Source organism: Cherax quadricarinatus, chromosome 3 (assembly GCF_038502225.1).
Source record: "Cherax quadricarinatus isolate ZL_2023a chromosome 3, ASM3850222v1, whole genome shotgun sequence".
NCBI classification, from domain to species: Eukaryota; Metazoa; Arthropoda; class Malacostraca; order Decapoda; family Parastacidae; genus Cherax; species Cherax quadricarinatus.
Genome location: NC_091294.1, coordinates 51,651,698 through 51,674,995, shown reverse-complemented (window position 1 = coordinate 51,674,995; position 23,298 = coordinate 51,651,698). Strand labels below are relative to the sequence as shown.

Sequence of the window (23,298 nt, the reverse complement as noted above, 5' to 3'; positions counted from 1 at the left end):
AATGCCTCATCCGATCAGCTTCAAACCTTCAACACTGATGTATCTTGCTTAGAGGAAGCCTTAATTTGTTATTGAACTGTATAGCTGCCAATTTACAAAATTGGCAGCAGCAGCAGTGTGACAGTGATGGCAGCTTTGGCGGTGACGGCAGCGGCGGCGGCGGCGGCGGCGGCGGCGGCGGCGGCGACGGCGGCGGCGGCGGCGACGGCAGTGGCAACATGAGACCTGACACATTCAGTTGTGTGAGAGTGGTGGTAGAGGTAGTGTGACTCTCTCTAGGTAAAAGTAGTGTGGCACACCTCACCTCTCACTCCCTGTAAACACCTCTCTCACGTACTTCCTCGTGTGCTCACTCTCACAGTGTGCTCACTCTCACAGTGTGCTCACTCTCACAGTGTGCTCACTCTCACAGTGTGCTCACTCTCACAGTGTGCTCACTCTCACAGTGTGCTCACTCTCACAGTGTGCTCACTCTCGCAGTGTGCTCACTCTCGAAGTGTGCTCACTCTCATAGTGTGCTCACTCTCACAGTGTGCTCACTCTCGCAGTGTGCTCACTCTCACAGTGTGCTCACTCTCACAGTGTGCTCACTCTCGCAGTGTGCTCACTCTCGCAGTGTACTCACTCTCACAGTGTGCTCACTCTCACAGTGTGCTCACTCTCGCAGTGTGCTCACTCTCACAGTGTGCTCACTCTCACAGTGTGCTCACTCTCGCAGTGTGCTCACTCTCACTTAAACACACACTGTTTACTCACTATCCCCCCAAAAACAGTGTTTACACTCCCTCTCTCAATGCCACACTCACAACATGCACACCGTGTTATGTGTCACGGTGTTATAATTACACTTCACACACACATATACCATTATAGTGCCACACTACCCAGGGACACCACTAACCACTGTAGTGCCACACTACCCAGGGACACCACTAACCACTGTAGTGCCACACTACCCAGGGACACCACTAACCACTGTAGTGCCACACTACCCAGGGACACCACTAACCACTGTAGTGCCACACTACCCAGGGACACCACTAACCACTGTAGTGCCACACTACCCAGGGACACCACTAACCACTGTAGTGCCACACTACCCAGGGACGCCACTAACCACTGTAGTGCCACACTACCCAGGGACACCACTAACCACTGTAGTGCCACACTACCCAGGGACACCACTAACCACTGTAGTGCCACACTACCCAGGGACACCACTAACCACTGTAGTGCCACACTACCCAGGGACACCACTAACCACTGTAGTACCACACTACCCAGGGACGCCACTAAAAAGTGTAGTGCCACACTACCCAGGGACACCACTAACCACTGTAGTGCCACACTACCCAGGGACACCACTAACCACTGTAGTGCCACACTACCCAGGGACACCACTAACCACTGGAGTACCACACTACCCAGGGACACCACTAACCACTGTAGTACCACACTACCCAGGGACGCCACTAAACACTGTAGTGCCACACTACCCAGGGACACCACTAAACACTGTAGTGCCACACTACCCAGGGACACCACTAAACACTGTAGTGCCACACTACCCAGGGACGCCACTAAGCACTGTAGTGCCACACTACCCAGGGACGCCACTAAACACTGTAGTGCCACACTACCCAGGGACGCCACTAAACACTGTAGTGCCACACTACCCAGGGACGCCACTAAACACTGTAGTGCCACAGAACTAACTACTAATCACTACTAATAACGTTTATTATAAATTCTAATCTGAACTTATCAGTGCTAATCTGAACTTGTGTTATAAGTGGTAACCTGAACTTACAAGTGCAAACCTGAATTTATAAGTGCAACCTTGAACTTGTGTTGTAAGTGCTAATCTAAAGTTTTGTTAAAAGCGCTAACCTAAACTTATAAGTGTTAACCTGAGCTTGTGTTATCAAGTGTTAATCTGTGTTAAGTGTGATATGTAAATGTTAGTGGTGTGTTGATACTTATACTTGTTTGTGTTGAGTTTTGGTTATAGTGAATGTTGAGGTGTGGAGCTCCGGCCATGAGAACAGTGAATGTTGAGGTGTGGAGCTCCGGCCATGAGAACAGTGAATGTTGAGGTGTGGAGCTCCGGCCATGAGAACAGTGAATGTTGAGGTGTGGAGCTCCGGCCATGAGATATAACATGTTTAACTGCCTTCCTCTGTACCACAGTGAGTACTGTACTCTTATAGTGAATCTTAACTGTACACAACTGCCTTCCTATGTACCACAGTGAGTACTGTACTCTTATAGTGAATCTTAACTGTACACAACTGCCTTCCTATGTACCACAGTGAGTACTGTACTCTTATAGTGAATCTTAACTGTACACAACTGCCTTCCTATGTACCACAGTGAGTACTGTACTCTTATAGTGAATCTTAACTGTACACAACTGCCTTCCTATGTACCACAGTGAGTACTGTACTCTTATAGTGAATCTTAACTGTACTCACCCAATGTTAGTTCTCTAGTGATATACCAGGCTTTATATAATGCTACAGTGACTGTTGTAGTGGGTATGTGTTGTATACCTGTATACCTGTGTACCTGTGTGTAGGTCCCTACAAGACAGTCTTGACAGGCAGGTACTAAAGTCCCGTCACCTGAGTACGTAAGCTTGTTAAACGTTCTGCACTTGCAGACTTGCTCCTCTCTTATTAATGTTAACATGCAAGATGTTACATGAATATTTTCGTTCGTATGTGTTTCTTGCTGCTTATCTTTCCTTTTATATTACCTTGGAAGTTTAGGAGAGTTGTGAGAGCGGGCAGCGGGCGCCATCATCCCTGTAAACATTAACGAGTATAATATGTTGTATATGGGTGAACTTATCCTGTCAGACCTCACCTGTAGTGATCCTGTCACACCTCACCTGTAGTGATCCTGTCAGACCTCACCTGTAGTGATCCTGTCACACCTCACCTGTAGTGATCCTGTGAGACCTCACCTGTAGTGATCCTGTCACACCTCACCTGTAGTGATCCTGTCACACCTCACCTGTAGTGATCCTGTCAGACCTCACCTGTAGTGATCCTGTCACACCTCACCTGTAGTGATCCTGTGAGACCTCACCTGTAGTGATCCTGTCACACCTCACCTGTAGTGATCCTGTCAGACCTCACCTGTAGTGATCCTGTCAGACCTCACCTGTAGTGATCCTGTCAGACTTCACCTGTAGTGATCCTGTCAGACCTCACCTGCAGTGATCCTGTCAGACCTTATCTGTAGTGATCCTGTCAGACCTCACCTGTAGTGATCCTGTCAGACCTCACCTGTAGTGATCCTGTCAGACCTCACCTGTAGTGATCCTGTCAGACCTCACCTGTAGTGATCCTGTCAGACCTCACCTGTAGTGATCCTGTCAGACCTCACCTGTAGTGATCCTGTCAGACCTCACCTGTAGTGATCCTGTCAGACCTCACCTGTAGTGATCCTGTCAGACCTCACCTGTAGTGATCCTGTCAGACCTCACCTGTAGTGATCCTGTCAGACCTCACCTGTAGTGATCCTGTCGGACCTCACCTGTAGTGATCCTGTCAGACCTCACCTGCAGTGATCCTGTCAGACCTCACCTGTAGTGATCCTGTCAGACCTCACCTGTAGTGATCCTGTCAGACCTCACCTGTAGTGATCCTGTCAGACCTCACCTGTAGTGATCCTGTCAGACCTCACCTGCAGTGATCCTGTCAGACCTCACCTGTAGTGATCCTGTCTGACCTCACCTGTAGTGATCCTGTCAGACTTCACCTGTAGTGATCCTGTCAGACCTCACCTGCAGTGATCCTGTCAGACCTTACCTGTAGTGATTCTGTCAGACCTCACCTGTAGTGATCCTGTCAGACCTCACCTGTAGTGATCCTGTCAGACCTCACCTGTAGTGATCCTGTCAGACCTCACCTGTAGTGATCCTGTCAGACCTCACCTGTAGTGATCCTGTCAGACTTCACCTGTAGTCATCCTGTCAGACCTCACCTGTAGTGATCCTGTCAGACCTCACCTGTAGCGATCCTGTCAGACCTCACCTGTAGTGATCCTGTCAGACCTCACCTGTAGTGATCCTGTCAGACCTCACCTGTAGTGATCCTGTCAGACCTCACCTGTAGTGATCCTGTCAGACTTCACCTGTAGTGATCCTGTCAGACTTCACCTGTAGGGATCCTGTCAGACTTCACCTGTAGTGATCCTGTCAGACCTCACCTGTAGTGATCCTGTCAGACTTCACCTGTTTGCTGCTCGATATACTGACCTGGAAATCTCATTTTCATTGCGTGTTCTATTGTGTTGTGTTGTCACGATATACTGTCACTAGTATTGTTGTATCTGGGTGAGATGCGAGGCCTGGTCGTGGACCGGGCCGCTGGGGCGTTCATCCTGGTCTTGGACCGGGCCGCTGGGGCGTTCATCCTGGTCGTGGACCGGGCCGCTTTGGCGTTCATCCTGGTCGTGGACCGGGCCGCTGGGGCGTTCATCCTCGGAATACCCTCCAGGTATACCACACACATCCATCCCCGTATCTTAGTCTCCTTTAATCATTATATATATATATATATATATATATATATATATATATATATATATATATATATATATATATATATATATATATATATATATGTATATATATGTTGCAGGGGTTGAGTCATAGCTCCTGTGTGTGTGTGTGTACATAATGCTCTTTGAAATTCGAACTGATGACAGATCAGAAGACAGGACAGTGTTCCAACAACCTCGCTGTCCTACCTTAATAAGTTACTTTACCAACGCTACACATCTCCTGTGACCAGTGTGAAGGTCGTGTACCCTGGCAGCCTAGCATGAGGCCAGTCTTCCTTGGTGACCGCCTGGTCAACCAGGTTGTTTCGGCTAGAGCGCATTCCCACATAGTAATCACAGTCAGAACTTGTAGCAGGAAGCTCTCTAACTTCTTGAAAACTTTTGTATTTGTTCCACACATTTCACTCCAGTAAGTTGTTATATCAGTGTGTAAATTAGGAGTCAGTCCCTTGAGTACTTTCCGTGTAAATATTAGCAAGTATCTTCCTCTGTTGCAGAGAGAACAGTCTAAGCACTTTAGATGCTTTCATTGATTCTATGTACTTAATTTACGACCTTTGTATATGTTCCGTGTGTTCCTGCCCTGTAAGCTGCTGGCTGTCAGCATAAAACAATGTTCAAGTCGCAAGAACACCATTGATTTGTGAAGTAATGTTATTGGCACTGCTTCTGTAGTTTTGAAACTTCTCATAATCCACTTTACCATTTTCCTGGTTTTTGCTTTGTTGTCGTTATTGTTCTATAAATGACTGTTCTTCTGTCTTTCATGACATAATCTACACGAGTTCTCTATAAGAACATAAGAACATAAGAAAGAAGGAACACTGCAACATGCCTACTGACCCATGCGGAGCAGGTCCATCCCCTCCCCCCGGATTCGACCAGTGACCCACCCTCATTGTTTCTCTGCCTAAACCGTTGAAATTTGTTATCACTGAATATCATATTATTTTCATTTGTTATTCGGAAGACTATGTTGATAATTGTGTGCAACTAGAGGCTCGAACCTCCGAACTCCGCCAAGGCAGCGGAGACTCTCGACGCAATTATGTAATCGAAGGTTCCTTGACACTGATGAGGGGCTTTTGATCCGAGGAATTGGACTTGCTCTCCCCTTCCTTGGGTTGAACATGATTGTCTCCGATTTTCCCCAGGCACTGTAGTACCCCTGCGGGTTTAGCTCTCCCCCATGAGTATAATGCTCTGAATATATGAAAGTTTTCTGTGTCTCCTGCTGAAGTGAATTCACACTTATTTTGGCATAATCCACCAAAGATGTTAAGACGCTATAGTGCCTTGGGGCACTGATGGTGCCAGCACCGTGCCTTGGGGCACTGATGGTGCCAGCACCGTGCCTTGGGGCACTGAAGATTTTGACTTTGTTTACCATTAGTCTTTGAGATCTATCTCTATGAAGTCTGAATACCTGTTTCCCGTACTTTCTTGGTTAACCCCCTGACTTTGCTATGTGATCAGCTGCTCTCTGGTCACACTTATCAAATACCTTTGCAAAAAGTCTCCGTAATTTTACCATAGTGTTCTAATAGTTTTTTAAGACAAAGTGTTCTTGCACCCGTGACATGCTGAGTTGTGATGTGTAACTCAAATTTTCTAACAGAGGCAATAATTTGGTGTCCCATCACCTTTCCTAAGAATTTTATGATGTGTGACGTTAAGGCTACTGACTTATAATCTTTTGTTATTGTCTTGTTGCTCAATTATGAGGGAGAAGAGCAATGTCTGCCTTGTTTAAGTCAACTGCGATTTCACCTGAATCTAAGCCCTGTCAGCAAAGAACACTCTAGCTAGTACTACTTTGCATTTCTTTATAAATGTTGCCGGCGCTACGTGCCTGGGTACGCTGTCTGTTTCCCTTCACAAGTCTGAAGGACTTGTCTTAATATCAGATAAATAATTTGTAGGGTGAGTATAATTTATGAAAAAATATCTGAATCTTCAACTCTCATGGCATCAATATTAGCGCTGAACATTGATTAAAATTATTCTGTAAATTATTATAATCAAAACTAAGCGCTAAACACATAAGGGTTCTATCAAGATTCCGCTCATTTCTAATACTGTCATCTGTGTATGAATCTCCTTTGAAAAGAGAAAAGTGTTTCGGAGTTTTCCTAATTTCTTAAATTACTTTTTTTATCCTCCTGTGCTCTGTCTGGTACTAATACTTTCGTTTTTTGTTTTTGATCATAATTTCCCAGGACATATTTTGTTACCTTTGTCTCGGCTGACTAAGCAGTTCAGTGACCATCTTCCGTCTTTAAGATTTTTTTTATTGGTGTCTTTCTTGGTGCGTCGTATTTTGTATAGATGCTGTAAGCTTCTTTATTTACATTCCCATACACTGACTTACATTACTTAGGAGTGTTTCCCATGACATGTTTCCCATGACATGTTTCCCATGACATGTCTGATAGTTCTTTATTTCGTCTTAGACAATCTTCTGATTGTTGAAGTTGAATTTACTAAACATTCCTTTAAGCTGACAATTATTTAGTGAGGTGTTAATTACCACCACTACTGCACCACCTTCCACACCCACGAATTCCACGAATATACATGTTTTTACCTGGGAATAATGATAAATGGTGATGTATATATTTTATCCCACCAACCTTCAACACTGTACGTGTGTGATGTTAATATAATTCAACAAGGTTATCATGTGTATTATCTTCAACATTGTTATACCTCTCATAAACTCACGTTTTTTTTTACACTAAAGTTATGGTATTTTCGTTCTGGCACGTTATGTTATCTTGTGATTGAATGTAAACTTTTCGTACACTCTTGTGAGTTCTCCTTGACACTGATGAGGGGCTTTTGATCAAAGGAGTTGGACTTGCCCTCCCCTTCCTTGGGTTGAACATGATTGTCTCCGATTTCCCCCAGGCACTGTAGTACCCCTGCGGGTTTAGCTCTACCCCATGAGTATAATGCTCTGAATATATGTAAGTTTTCTGTGTCTCCTGCTGAAGTGAATTCACACTTATTTTGGCATAATCCACCAAAGATGTTAAGACGCTATAGTGCCTTGGAGCACTGATGGTGCCAGCACCGTGCCTTGGAGCACTGATGGTGCCAGCACCGTGCCTTGGGGCACTGATGGTGCCAGCACCGTGCCTTGGAGCACTGATGGTGCCAGCACCGTGCCTTGGAGCACTGATGGTGCCAGCACCGTGCCTTGGAGCACTGATGGTGCCAGCACCGTGCCTTGGAGCACTGATGGTGCCAGCACCGTGCCTTGGAGCACTGATGGTGCCAGCACCGTGCCTTGGGGCACTGATGGTGCCAGCACCATGCCTTGGAGCACTGATGGTGCCAGCACCGTGCCTTGGAGCACTGATGGTGCCAGCACCGTGCCTTGGGGCACTGATGGTGCCAGCACCGTGCCTTGGAGCACTGATGGTGCCAGCACCGTGCCTTGGAGCACTGATGGTGCCAGCACCGTGCCTTGGGGCACTGATGGTGCCAGCACCGTGCCTTGGAGCACTGATGGTGCCAGCACCGTGCCTTGGAGCACTGATGGTGCCAGCACCGTGCCTTGGGGCACTGATGGTGCCAGCACCGTGCCTTGGGGCACTGATGGTGCCAGCACCGTGCCTTGGGGCACTGATGGTGCCAGCACCGTGCCTTGGGGCACTGATGGTGCCAGCACCGTGCCTTGGAGCACTGATGGTGCCAGCACCGTGCCTTGGAGCACTGATGGTGCCAGCACCGTGCCTTGGAGCACTGATGGTGCCAGCACCGTGCCTTGGGGCACTGATGGTGCCAGCACCGTGCCTTGGGGCACTGATGGTGCCAGCACCGTGCCTTGGGGCACTGATGGTGCCAGCACCGTGCCTTGGAGCACTGATGGTGCCAGCACCGTGCCTTGGGGCACTGATGGTGCCAGCACCGTGCCTTGGGGCACTGATGGTGCCAGCACCGTGCCTTGGGGCACTGATGGTGCCAGCACCGTGCCTTGGAGCACTGATGGTGCCAGCACTGTGCCTTGGGGCACTGATGGTGCCAGCACCGTGCCTTGGAGCACTGATGGTGCCAGCACTGTGCCTTGGGGCACTGATGGTGCCAGCACTGTGCCTTGGAGGACTGATGGTGCCAGCACCGTGCCTTGGAGGACTGATGGTGCCAGCACCATGCCTTGGAGGACTGATGGTGCCAGCACCGTGCCTTGGAGGACTGATGGTGGCAGCACCGTGCCTTGGGGCACTGATGGTGCCAGCACCGTGCCTTGGAGCACTGATGGTGCCAGCACCGTGCCTTGGAGGACTGATGGTGCCAGCACCATGCCTTGGAGGACTGATGGTGCCAGCACCGTGCCTTGGAGCACTGATGGTGCCAGCACCGCGCCTTGGAGGACTGATGGTGCCAGCACCGTGTTTTGGAGGACTGATGGTGCCAGCACCGTGCCTTGGAGGACTGATGGTGCCAGCATCATGCTTTGGAGGACTGATGGTGCCAGCACCGTGCCTTAGAGCACTGATGGTGCCAGCACCGCGCCTTGGAGGACTGATGGTGCCAGCACCGTGCCTTGGAGGACTGATGGTGCCAGCACCGTGCCTTGGAGGATTGATGGTGCCAGCACCGTGCCTTGGAGCACTGATGGTGCCAGCACCGTGCCTTGGAGCACTGATGGTGCCAGCACCGTGCCTTGGGAGACAGTAATGGTGAAGCTGGAGGTGCTGTCCTGGGAGACAGTAATGGTGAAGCTGGAGGTGCTGTCCTGGGAGACAGTAATGGTGAAGCTGGAGGTGCTGTCCTGGGAGACAGAAATGGTGAAGCTGGAGATACTGTCCTGGGAGACAGAAATGGTGAAGCTGGAGGTGCTGTCCTGGGAGACAGAAATGGTGAAGCTGGAGATACTGTCCTGGGAGACAGTAATGGTGAAGCTGGAGGTGCTGTCCTGGGAGACAGAAATGGTGAAGCTGGAGATACTGTCCTGGGAGACAGAAATGGTGAAGCTGGAGATATTGTCCAGGGAGTCGGGACTTATACGCAGGAAGGAATACATATAAATGACCTCATAGGGGACAGGAGCCATAGTAGGGAAACAAGTGTAGTCAAAGATAAGATAAAACCAATATTGCAAACTAGAAATACCGCAGGAAATAGCAAACAAGAGGACTCCAATAGCAATAGTGAGGATAAATTACCAAAAACAACTGGTGGGAGCTCCATTGTTGGTGCTAGGGAGGATAGAAGTAAGACAGGGAAACATGCACCAACAGGGAATACAGTCACAGAAACCCAAGGCAAGCGGAAACCAAGACTGTGCACATACTATGCACTTGGTATCTGCTGGCATGGGAAATCTGGAAAAACAGATGGGACATGCAACTATGACCACCCTAGAAAATGCCATGCCCATATGAAAACAGGAAAATGCAAACTCCCTTCCTGTAAGCTTTTTCACCCTGAAATGTGTACCTCTTCAGTACAGGAAAGACTGTGCTATAACTTAAATTGCCAGGCATACCATCTAAAGGGGACAAAAAGATACAAAACATCCAGGCCAGGGGAAAACCTGGGTAGCCACAGCCACTCAAGAGGGAGAGGTTTTTTAGTGCCAGGAAGGAAAAAAAACTGGCAGGAAATGGCAGAAATCGTACACCAAATCCAGTCATTCCTGGAGTGGAACCACAGTCGATGGCCTCCACTCCAAACCAACAGATACAGATACTAATGCCGGAAAAAAAATCCCCCCCCAGTACCAACAATACCACCAGTCCGATAACATTCTTCTTTGCAAATATACAGGGTCTAAAGCCAGCTACAAACAACAAAATACCTTTCATCCGTGGACTGCTTGCAGAGGCAAAGGCAATGTTCGCGGCTTTCACTGAGACCCACATAAAGGATCACTTGGACAACGAAGTATGGATCCCAGGTTACAACCTATACAGATGTGACAGAGTGAACAGGCAAAAGGGGGGGGTTGGCCTGTACATTGCAGAGTCACTTGTTTGCACAGAACTGCTTAATGCCTCAAATGACGTAGTGGAAGTTTTAGCAGTAAAGGTCGAGAACCAAAACCTAGTCATTGTGGTAGTCTACAAGCCTCCGGATGCAACATCCCAGCAATTCCAGGAACAGCTGTTAAAAATTGACCACTGTCTGGAAAATCTTCCAGCTCCTGCACCCAACATCTTGCTCCTGGGGGATTTCAACTTAAGGCACCTAAAATGGAGGAATATAGCAAATAATATTGTTGCAGAAATAACACCAGGAGGCAGCTCTGATGAAAACTCACACTCACACGAGCTTTTAAATCTCTGCACAAAATTCAATTTAAACCAGCAAATAATAGAGCCTACAAGACTGGAGAATACACTAGACCTCATCTTCACTAACAATGATGATCTGATAAGAAATGTCACCATATCAAAAACAATATACTCAGATCACAACATAATTGAGGTTCAGACATGTATGCATGGAGCCCCAGACCGACAAAATGAGACTAGTCATGAGGGAGCATTCACCAAATTCAACTTCAATAACAAAAACATAAAGTGGGACCAAGTAAACCAAGTCCTAACCGATATAAGCTGGGAAGATATACTAAGCAACACAGACCCAAACTTATGCCTAGAACAGATTAACTCGGTGGCACTCGATGTATGCACAAGGCTTATTCCTCTAAGAAAAAGGAGGAGTAGATGTAAAATAGAAAGAGACAGGCGCTCCCTTTACAGGCGACGGAAAAGAATAACAGAGCGGCTAAAAGAGGTCAATATATCTGAAATGCGCAGGGAGACACTGGTCAGAGAAATAGCAAGCATCGAACTTAAGCTAAAAGAATCCTTTAGGAGTCAGGAATCGCGGGAAGAACTAAAAGCCATAAATGAAATCGAAAGAAACCCAAAGTATTTCTTCTCCTATGCCAAATCAAAATCGAGAACAACGTCCAGTATTGGGCCCCTACTTAAACAAGATGGGTCCTACACAGATGACAGCAAGGAAATGAGTGAGCTACTCAAGTCCCAATATGACTCAGTTTTTAGCAAGCCGCTAACCAGACTGAGAGTCGAAGACCAAAATGAATTTTTTATGAGAGAGCCACAAAATTTGACTAACACAAGCCTATCCGATGTTATCCTGACGCCAAATGACTTCGAACAGGCGATAAATGACATGCCCATGCACTCTGCCCCAGGGCCAGACTCATGGAACTCTGTGTTCATCAAGAACTGCAAGAAGCCCCTATCACGAGCCTTTTCCATCCTATGGAGAGGGAGCATGGACACGGGGGTCGTCCCTCAGTTACTAAAAACAACAGACATAGCCCCACTCCACAAAGGGGGCAGTAAAGCAACAGCAAAGAACTACAGACCAATAGCACTAACATCCCATATCATAAAAATCTTTGAAAGGGTCCTAAGAAGCAAGATCACCACCCATCTAGAAACCCATCAGTTACACAACCCAGGGCAACATGGGTTTAGAACAGGTCGCTCCTGTCTGTCTCAATTACTGGATCACTACGACAAGGTCCTAAATGCACTAGAAGACAAAAAGAATGCAGATGTAATATATACAGACTTTGCAAAAGCCTTCGACAAGTGTGACCATGGCGTAATAGCGCACAAAATGCGCGCTAAAGGAATAACAGGAAAAGTCGGTCGATGGATCTATAATTTCCTCACTAACAGAACACAGAGAGTAGTCGTCAACAGAGTAAAGTCCGAGGCAGCTACGGTGAAAAGCTCTGTCCCACAAGGCACAGTACTAGCTCCCATCTTGTTCCTCATCCTCATATCCGACATAGACAAGGATGTCAGCCACAGCACCGTGTCTTCCTTTGCAGATGACACCCGAATCTGCATGACAGTGTCTTCCATTGCAGACACTGCAAGGCTCCAGGCGGACATCAACCAAATCTTTCAGTGGGCTGCAGAAAACAATATGAAGTTCAACGATGAGAAATTTCAATTACTCAGATATGGTAAACATGAGGAAATTAAATCTTCATCAGAGTACAAAACAAATTCTGGCCACAAAATAGAGCGAAACACCAACGTCAAAGACCTAGGAGTGATTATGTCGGAGGATCTCACCTTCAAGGACCATAACATTGTATCAATCGCATCTGCTAGAAAAATGACAGGATGGATAATGAGAACCTTCAAAACTAGGGAGGCCAAGCCCATGATGACACTCTTCAGGTCACTTGTTCTATCTAGGCTGGAATATTGCTGCACTCTAACAGCACCTTTCAAGGCAGGTGAAATTGCCGACCTAGAAAATGTACAGAGAACTTTCACGGCGCGCATAACGGAGATAAAACACCTCAATTACTGGGAGCGCTTGAGGTTTCTAAACCTGTATTCCCTGGAACGCAGGAGGGAGAGATACATGATTATATACACCTGGAAAATCCTAGAGGGACTAGTACCAAACTTGCACACGAAAATCACTCACTACGAAAGCAAAAGACTTGGCAGACGATGCACCATCCCCCCAATGAAAAGCAGGGGTGTCACTAGCACGTTAAGAGACCATACAATAAGTGTCAGGGGCCCGAGACTGTTCAACTGCCTCCCAGCACACATAAGGGGGATTACCAACAGACCCCTGGCAGTCTTCAAGCTGGCACTGGACAAGCACCTAAAGACAGTTCCTGATCAGCCGGGCTGTGGCTCGTACGTTGGTTTGCGTGCAGCCAGCAGCAACAGCCTGGTTGATCAGGCGCTGATCCACCAGGAGGCCTGGTCACAGACCGGGCCGCGGGGGCGTTGACCCCCGAAACTCTCTCCAGGTAAACTCCAGGTACCGTGCCTTGGAGCACTGATGGTGCTAGCACCGTGCCTTGGAGGACTGATGGTGCCAGCACCGTGCCTTGGGGCACTGATGGTGCCAGCACCGTGCCTTGGAGCACTGATGGTGCCAGCACCGTGCCTTGGAGGACTGATGGTGCCAGCACCATGCCTTGGAGGACTGATGGTGCCAGCACCGTGCCTTGGAGCACTGATGGTGCCAGCACCGCGCCTTGGAGGACTGATGGTGCCAGCACCGTGCCTTGGAGGACTGATGGTGCCAGCACCGTGCCTTGGAGGACTGATGGTGCCAGCATCATGCTTTGGAGGACTGATGGTGCCAGCACCGTGCCTTAGAGCACTGATGGTGCCAGCACCGCGCCTTGGAGGACTGATGGTGCCAGCACCGTGCCTTGGAGGACTGATGGTGCCAGCACCGTGCCTTGGAGGACTGATGGTGCCAGCACCGTGCCTTGGAGCACTGATGGTGCCAGCACCGTGCCTTGGAGCACTGATGGTGCCAGCACCGTGCCTTGGAGCACTGATGGTGCCAGTACCGTGCCTTGGAGCACTGATGGTGCTAGCACCGTGCCTTGGAGGACTGATGGTGCCAGCACCATGCCTTGGAGGACTGATGGTGCCAGCACCGTGCCTTGGAGCACTGATGGTGCCAGCACCGCGCCTTGGAGGACTGATGGTGCCAGCACCGTGCCTTGGAGGACTGATGGTGCCAGCACCGTGCCTTGGAGGACTGATGGTGCCAGCACCATGCTTTGGAGGACTGATGGTGCCAGCACCGTGCCTTGGAGCACTGATGGTGCCAGCACCGCGCCTTTGAGGACTGATGGTGCCAGCACCGTGCCTTGGAGGACTGATGGTGCCAGCACCGTGCCTTGGAGGACTGATGGTGCCAGCACCGTGCCTTGGAGCACTGATGGTGCCAGCACCGTGCCTTGGAGCACTGATGGTGCCAGCACCGTGCCTTGGAGCACTGATGGTGCCAGTACCGTGAATTGGAGCACTGATGGTGCCAGCACCGTGCCTTGGGGCACTGATGGTGCCAGCACCATGCCTTGGGGCACTGATGGTGCCAGCACCGTGCCTTGGAGCACTGATGGTGCCAGCACCGTGCCTTGGGGCACTGATGGTGCCAGCACCGTGCCTTGGAGCACTGATGGTGCCAGCACCGTGCCTTGGGGAACTGATGGTGCCAGCACCGTGCCTTGGGGCACTGATGGTGCCAGCACCGTGCCTTGGGGCACTGATGGTGCCAGCACCGTGCCTTGGAGCACTGATGGTGCCAGCACCGTGCCTTGGAGCACTGATGGTGCCAGAACCGTGCCTTGGAGCACTGATGGTGCCAGCACCGTGCCTTGGGGCACTGATGGTGCCAGCACCGTGCCTTGGGGCACTGATGGTGCCAGCACCGTGCCTTGGAGCACTGATGGTGCCAGCACCGTGCCTTGGGGCACTGATGGTGCCAGCACCGTGCCTTGGAGCACTGATGGTGCCAGCACCGTGCCTTGGAGCACTGATGGTGCCAGCACCGTGCCTTGGAGCACTGATGGTGCCAGCACCGTGCCTTGGAGCACTGATGGTGCCAGCACCGTGCCTTGGGGCACTGATGGTGCCAGCACCGTGCCTTGGGGCACTGATGGTGCCAGCACCGTGCCTTGGGGCACTGATGGTGCCAGCACCGTGCCTTGGGGCACTGATGGTGCCAGCACCGTGCCTTGGGGCACTGATGGTGCCAGCACCGTGCCTTGGGGCACTGATGGTGCCAGCACCGTGCCTTGGGGCACTGATGGTGCCAGCACCGTGCCTTGGGGCACTGATGGTGCCAGCACCGTGCCTTGGGGCACTGATGGTGCCAGCACCGTGCCTTGGGGCACTGATGGTGCCAGCACCGTGCCTTGGAGCACTGATGGTGCCAGCACCGTGCCTTGGAGCACTGATGGTGCCAGCACCGTGCCTTCGAGCACTGATGGTGCCAGCACCGTGTATTGGAGCACTGATGGTGCCAGCACCGTGCCTTGGGGCACTGATGGTGCCAGCACCGTGCCTTGGGGCACTGATGGTGCCAGCACCGTGCCTTGGAGAACTGATGGTGCCAGCACCGTGCCTTGGGGCACTGATGGTGCCAGCACCGTGCCTTGGAGCACTGATGGTGCCAGCACCGTGCCTTGGAGGACTGATGGTGCCAGCACCGTGCCTTGTGGCACTGATGGTGCCAGCACCGTGCCTTGGGGCACTGATGGTGCCAGCACCGTGCCTTGGAGCACTGATGGTGCCAGCACCGTGCCTTGGAGGACTGATGGTGCCAGCACCGTGCCTTGGAGCACTGATGGTGCCAGCACCGTGCCTTGGAGCACTGATGGTGCCAGCACCGTGCCTTGGGGCACTGATGGTGCCAGCACCGTGCCTTGGAGCCTTGGGTGCCACTGATGGTGCCAGCACCGTGCCTCGGAGCACTGATGGTGCCAGCACCGTGCCTTGGAGCACTGATGGTGCCAGCACCGTGCCTTGGGGCACTGATGGTGCCAGCACAGTGCCTTGGGGCACTGATGGTGCCAGCACCGTGCCTTGGAGCACTGATGGTGCCACCACCTGATGGTGCCACCACCGTGCCTTGGGGCACTGATGGTGCCAGCACCGTGCCTTGGAGGACTGATGGTGCCAGCACCGTGCCTTGGGGCACTGATGGTGCCAGCACCGTGCTTTGGGGCACTGATGGTGCCAGCACCGTGCCTTGGAGAACTGATGGTGCCAGCACCGTGCCTTGGGGCACTGATGGTGCCAGCACCGTGCCTTGGAGCACTGATGGTGCCAGCACCGTGCCTTGGAGCACTGGTGCCAGCACCGTGCCTTCGAGCACTGATGGTGCCAGCACCGTGTATTGGAGCACTGATGGTGCCAGCACCGTGCCTTGGGGCACTGATGGTGCCAGCACCGTGCCTTGGGGCACTGATGGTGCCAGCACCGTGCCTTGGAGGACTGATGGTGCCAGCACCGTGCCTTGGGGCACTGATGGTGCCAGCACCGTGCCTTGGAGCACTGATGGTGCCAGCACCGTGCCTTGGAGGACTGATGGTGCCAGCACCGTGCCTTGTGGCACTGATGGTGCCAGCACCGTGCCTTGGAGCACTGATGGTGCCAGCACCGTGCCTTGGGGCACTGATGGTGCCAGCACCGTGCCTTGGGGCACTGATGGTGCCAGCACCGTGCCTTGGAGGACTGATGGTGCCAGCACCGTGCCTTGGAGCACTGATGGTGCCAGCACCGTGCCTTGGGGCACTGATGGTGCCAGCACCGTGCCTTGGAGGACTGATGGTGCCAGCACCGTGCCCTGGGGCACTGATGGTGCCAGCACCGTGCCTTGGGGCACTGATGGTGCCAGCACCGTGCCTTGGAGGACTGATGGTGCCAGCACCGTGCCTTGGGGCACTGATGGTGCCAGCACCGTGCTTTGGGGCACTGATGGTGCTAGCACCGTGCCTTGGAGGACTGATGGTGCCAGCACTGTGCCTTGGGGTACTGATGGTGCCAGCACCGTGCCTTGGAGGACTGATGGTGCCAGCACCGTGCCTTGGGACACTGATGGTGCCAGCACCGTGCCTTGGGGCACTGATGCTGCCAGCACCGTGCCTTGGGGCACTGATGGTGCCAGCACCGTGCCTTGGGGCACTGATGGTGCCAGCACCGTGCCTTGGGGCACTGATGGTGCCAGCACCGTGCCTTGGAGGACTGATGGTGCCAGAACCGTGCCTTGGAGGACTGATGGTGCCAGCACCGTGCCTTGGAGCACTGATGGTGCCAGCACCGTGCCTTGGAGCACTGATGGTGCCAGCACCGTGCCTTGGAGCACTGATGGTGCCAGCACCATGCCTTGGAGGACTGATGGTGCCAGCACCGTGCCTTGGAGGACTGATGGTGCCACCACCGTGCCTTGGAGGACTGATGGTGCCAGCACCATGCCTTGGAGGACTGATGGTGCCAGCACCATGCCTTGGAGGACTGATGGTGCCAGCACCATGCCTTGGAGGACTGATGGTGCCAGCACCATGCCTTGGAACACTGATGGTGCCAGCACCGTGCCTTGGAGGACTGATGGTGCCAGCTCCGTGCCTTGGAGCACTGATGGTGCCAGCACCGTGCCTTGGAGGACTGATGGTGCCAGCACCATGCCTTGGAGCACTGATGGTGCCAGCACCATGCCTTGGAGGACTGATGGTGCCAGCACCGTGCCTTGGAGGACTGATGGTGCCAGCACCGTGCCTTGGGGCACTGATGGTGCCAGCACCATGCCTTGGAGGACTGATGGTGCCAGCACCGTGCCTTGGAGGACTGATGGTGCCAGCACCGTGACTTGGAGCACTGATGGTGCCAGCACCATGCCTTGGAGGACTGATGGTGCCAGCACCATGCCTTGGAGGACTGATGGTGCCAGCACCATGCCTTGGAGGACTGTTGGTGCCAGCACCATGCCTTGGAACACTGATGATGCCAGCACCGTGCCTTGGAGGACTGATGGTGCCAGCACCGTGCCTTGGAGCACTGATGGTGCCAGCACCATGCCTTGGAGGACTGATGGTGCCAGTACCGTGCCTTGGAGGACTGATGGTGCCAGCACCGTGCCTTGGAGCACTGATGGTGCCAGCACCATGCCTTGGAGGACTGATGGTGCCAGCACCGTGCCTTGGGGCACTGATGGTGCCAGCACCGTGCCTTGGAGGACTGATGGTGCCAGCACCGTGCCTTGGAGCACTGATGGTGCCAGCATCGTGCCTTGGAGCACTGATGGTGCCAGCACCATGCCTTGGAGGACTGATGGTGCCAGCACCGTGCCTTGGAGCATTGATGGTGCCAGCACCATGCCTTGGAGGACTGATGGTGCCAGCACCATGCCTTGGAGCACTGATGGTGCCAGCACCATGCCTTGGAGGACTGATGGTGCCAGCACCGTGCCTTGGAGCATTGATGGTGCCAGCACCATGCCTTGGAGGACTGATGGTGCCAGCACCGTGCCTTTGGGCACTGATGGTGCCAGCACCGTGCCTTGGAGCACTGATGGTGCCAGCACCGTGCCTTGGAGGACTGATGGTGCCAGCACCGTGCCTTGGGGCACTGAATATTTTGTTCAGAATGGAAGAGAGTACTGTGGGTGTACTGTGCTCTGACGTCTCAAATATTGTCCCTTGCTGACAGCAACTTTCAAGACAGGAAGAGCAGAGCTGGAAACTGCAAAGAGATCGTTCACTAGCCGCAGAGAATCAATACAATATTTATAACTGCCGGGAACCCTTTAAAGAATTAGCAGTGTACGCTCTGCAACTGTGAAGATACTGTATACCTGAAACACATGAGGTGAATCATGGTAAATTACTGACAGTAAAATGAAAGCACCCACCCTACTCTACAACATAGTGGAGTGAGATATAAGTGAGACAGAATAAACCCAGTGAAAACCAGGGGCGTCATGGGCACAACACCTGCTACCAGCAGGTGTCGCAGACATTACCCGGACGATGGTAGAAATTTTCAGAAGGAAACTGTGGCCACTACCTTCTGCAAGTTCCTGATTCTTGGTCAGTCATGTTGTGATATTTAAGTGGAGCTACGAACCTTTAACAACAATAGCCAGGTTGACCAAGCGATCAGCAAGGATGACTGTCCTCAGGCCGGGCTGCGAGAGTAGAAAAAAATCTCGAACCCTGTCACAGCAATGTCTTGCCTGAGGGTCCATATATGTGAAAGCCATTTAGAGTTTGTAATATGTCATAATTTATCAGTGTTTCTTGTATGTGACCTTTTAATGATAACTGGTTCTTGATACCACCTCAACATAGTTTATGGCACGAACCAACTAGTTCTTGATACCACCTCAACATAGTTTATGGCACGAACCAACTAGTTCTTGATACCACCTCAACATAGTTTATGGCACGAACCAACTCGACGGAGACAATATAATAGGAGATTAAATGAATGTGTTTATATTACGTGGCAGTGTTGAGCTGAACCAGCCAGGATGTTTAACAGGTGAAGTCTCAGTCGTAGTTAATAATTACACTCACACAAACATTGTTCACTTGAATACTAAAACACTTCTGAGCATATACGGTTATAAAGATCACAGGTGAAGAATTTTCAAAATAGTGATAGAAGACTACGTCATCAGCATCTGGCAACTTGTCATCGCATACTGCCAGCTTAAGTATACTCACCTGTTGGGGTTGTTTTTGGGGGTCCTGAATCCTGCCTTGAGTCACTGTTAGATACTGGTCACTCACTCCTGCAAGCTATTACCAGAATTAGAGCAGGAATAGCATAGATAAGGTGAAGATAGGGTTGACTAGCGAGGAGGGGCAGCATAGCGAGGGGAAGCCTAGTGAGGGTCAGACACTCCTAGAAGCTCAGACAAGATAAATTTTACAACCTAATTACTTGTGTTTTATAAGTAGAAGTGATAAGAATGCTAAAATCACTGTTGGTAGTTTTAGAATTTACTGTATCTACAGGTATTTATTAGCAGTATGAATACTTAGAAGTGGGGGAATGACACACACACACACACACACACACACACACACACACACACACACACGCACACGCCACACACACACACTACACATACACACACACGCACGCACACGCACACACACATACACATACACATACACATACACACACACATACACACACACATACACACACATACACACACACATACGCACACAGGAACAAGCACTTGTAAGCTGTAGTACACACGCAAACACACATACACAGGATTTCACACCGTCCCTGAGAACTGACCATCTGAACCTTTCTCCCTCCCCCCTCTTTCTACACTAAGTGGACTTATCTACCTCTACCTTACCTATTCCTCTCCTACCTATCTCTTTCTCTCTATTCCCCTCTCCCATTTCCCCTCTAACATCTCTACCTCTAACACCTCCCCTCTAACATCTCTCTCTAACATCTGTCCCTCCCATTTCTCTCTCCTCTCCCTCCCCCCTCTCTCCCCCTCAGCTCTCTCCCCTCTCGCTCTTCCATCCCCTCTCCCCTCCCCTTTCCCCTTCCTCCCCTATTTGCCTTCCCTTTCTCTCTCCTCCCTCCTCTCCCTCTCTCTCTCTCTCTCTCTCTCTCTCTCTCTCTCTCTCTCTCTCTCTCTCTCTCTTGCTCTCTCTTGCTCTCCTCTTGCTCTCTCTCTCTCTCTCTCTTGCTCTCTCTCTCTTCTCTCTTGCTCTCTCTCTTGCTCTCTTGCTCTCTCTCTCTCTCTGCTCTCTTCTTGCTCTCTCTCTTGCTCTCTCTCTGCTCTCTCTTGCTCTCTCTGCCTCTCTCTTGCTCTCTCTCTTGCTCTGCTCTCTCTCTCTTGCTCTCCTTGCCTCTTCCCCTTGCTCTCTCTTGCTCTCTCTTGCTCTCTCTCTCTTGCCTCTTGCTCTCTCTCTCTCTCTCTCTCTCTCTTGCCTCTCTCTCTTGCCTCTCTGCTCTGCTTCTCTCCTTGCTCTCTGCCTCTTGCTCTTGCTCTCTCTCTCTCTCTCTCTTGCTCTTGCTCTTGCTCTCTCTCTCCTCTCTCTCTTGCCTCTCTGCTCTCCTCCTTGCTCTCTCTTGCTCTCTCTTCTCTGCCTCTCTCTCCTGCCTCTCCTCTCTCTTCTCTCTCTTGCCTCTCCTTGCCTCTCTGCTCTCCTCTGCTCTCTTGCTCTCTGCTCTCTTGCCTCTCTTGCCTCTCTCTCTCTCTCTTGCTCCTCTCTTGCTCTCTCTTGCCTCTGCTTCCTCTCTCTTGCTCTCTTGCTCTCTCCTCTCTCTCTTGCTCTTGCTCTCTCTTGCCTCTCTCGCTCCTCTCATGGTGGGGACTCGCAGGACCCAAGGATCAGATGAGAATGGTTCGGGTAGGGAGGAGTGGATGGAGGAGCAGTGGAAAAGGATGGAACAAGAGTGGGAGAGAAAATTAGGAGAGCTTTCTGAAAAAATGGAGAAAGAGCTCTCTGTGAAATTGGAAAGGTGGTTGGAGAAGGAGACAAAGAATTGGGAGGCACAAGTCGAAACTGCAGTAGCCAAGATAAGGGTCCTAGAAGTTGAGATAAATAGGCTGGAGCGAGTTACAGGGGCAGTGACCAGAGAAGACACAGCATATGAAGCTGCGAGGCTGAACAGGAAGGAAGGAATTATGAATTATGCTAAGGCCACATCAATCTGCCAAGGAGGACCAAGGAGTGAAAGGGAAGATCAACTGGTTGCAGATGGAGAGGGTGATAGGTCGAATGCTGAGGCACAACAAGGCTATCAAGAGCCACTGGAAAAATCAAGGGAGAAACTGACCACACACAGGCAGGATCCAGAGCCACAGAGGGTGAGGCAATGCGAGGAAGAAAGGGCAAAATCAGTGTTTATCCATGGGCTTCAGGAGAGAGAGGAAAGGACACACACTGAAAGGAAGCAGGAAGAAAGGAAGGAGATTGAGAAAATCATAACAGAAATAGGTGAAGAGAGGGACGAGATTGTAAATTTTCAGAGAATAGGGGGGTACTCGAAGGTGAGAAACCGACCAATCAAGCTGATTCTCAGGACGGAAACAGTGCGGAACAGGATCCTCCAAGAGAAACCACGATTGAAATACTCGGAAGAGTACAAGAGGGTGTTCCTAGACAGAGACAGAACAAAATCAGAACGACAGCAGCTGAGGGAGAGGACAAAAAAGCGAAAGGAGCTAGGAAAAGAGACAAGGAGGGAACCAGCAGAGGTCAGTCAGAGCAGGACAGAACAGCAAGGGCAAGCACACACACAACTACTCTCAGAACCACACAACCTATCACACCATCCCAACACACCCTACAATCCATACCCACAGCCTCCACCCAACACCAAGCTATAGAACCCCACAGTATGCCACCAGGTCTCCCACCCTCACAGGCCCCCCAAACCACAGTGTTGGAAAGGAAACTGAAGGTATGGTACACAAACGCTGATGGAATAACAAATAAGTGGGAGGAGTGGCAAGAAAGAGTCAAAGAAGCATCACCGGACATCATAGCTCTCACAGAAAACCAAGCTTACAGGTATGATAACAGATGCATCTTTCCAACGGGATACCAAATCCTGAGGAAAGACAGAGGGAACAGGGGGGGTGGAGGAGTGGCGTTGCTGATCAAAAATCGCTGGAATTTTGATGAGCTGGAGAGAGAAGATAGCGGAGAAGAAAGTGATTACATAGTGGGAACACTTCACTCTGGAGGTCCCAAGGTGGTAATAGCAGTGATGTATAACCCACCACAGAACAGCAGGAGGCCAAGGCAAGAGTACGACGAGAGCAATAGAGCGATGGTTGACACACTGGCTAGAGTGGCCAGAAGAGCTCATGCATGCAGGGCAAAGCTCCTGATCATGGGTGACTTTAACCACAAGGAGATAGATTGGGAGAACTTGGACCCACATGGGGGCCAAGATACTTGGAGGGCTAAGATGATGGAGGTGGTACTGGAGAACTTCATGTACCAACACGTAAGGGACACTACAAGAGAGAGAGGAGAGGATGAACCAGCAAGGCTGGACTTAGTATTCACCTTCAGTAGTGCAGATATCGAGGACATCACATATGAAAGACCCCTTGGGGCCAGTGACCATGTGGTTGTAAGCTTCGAATACACAGTAGAGCTACAAGTGGAGGGAGAAGCAGGAAGGCCAGGACGAATGAAGCCAAACTACAAGAAAGGGGACTACACAGGAATGAGGAACTACCTGAACGGGGTTCAGTGGGACAGAGAACTGGCAGGGAAACCAGTTAATGAGATGATGGAATATGTAGCAATAAAATGCAAGGAGGCTGAGGAGAGGTTTGTACCCAAGGGTAACAGGAGTAATGAAAAAGCCAGGATGAGCCCATGGTTTACCCAAAGGTGCAGGGAGGCAAAAACCAAGTGTGCTAGGGAATGGAAGAAATATAGAAGGC

At 51.0% G+C, this 23,298-nt stretch overlaps 1 protein-coding gene across 2 annotated transcripts in view; it reads left to right on the top strand.

Moving 5' to 3' along the window:
* The first annotated feature begins 263 nt into the window (after positions 1 to 263).
* The window catches only part of LOC138853922 (echinoderm microtubule-associated protein-like elp-1), a 310,754-nt gene continuing 287,719 nt past the window's right edge, over positions 264 to 23,298 (top strand). Inside the window, exon 1 of one of the 2 annotated variants that reach the window (XR_011393116.1) lies at positions 264 to 2,189. Coding sequence is in view for 1 of the 2 variants with exons in the window: in XM_070093659.1 (XP_069949760.1) it covers positions 2,126 to 2,189 (64 nt within the window). In the remaining variant the exon portion in view is untranslated. The remainder of the gene's footprint in view (positions 2,190 to 23,298) is intronic. The other variant, XM_070093659.1, reaches the window with a different exon arrangement.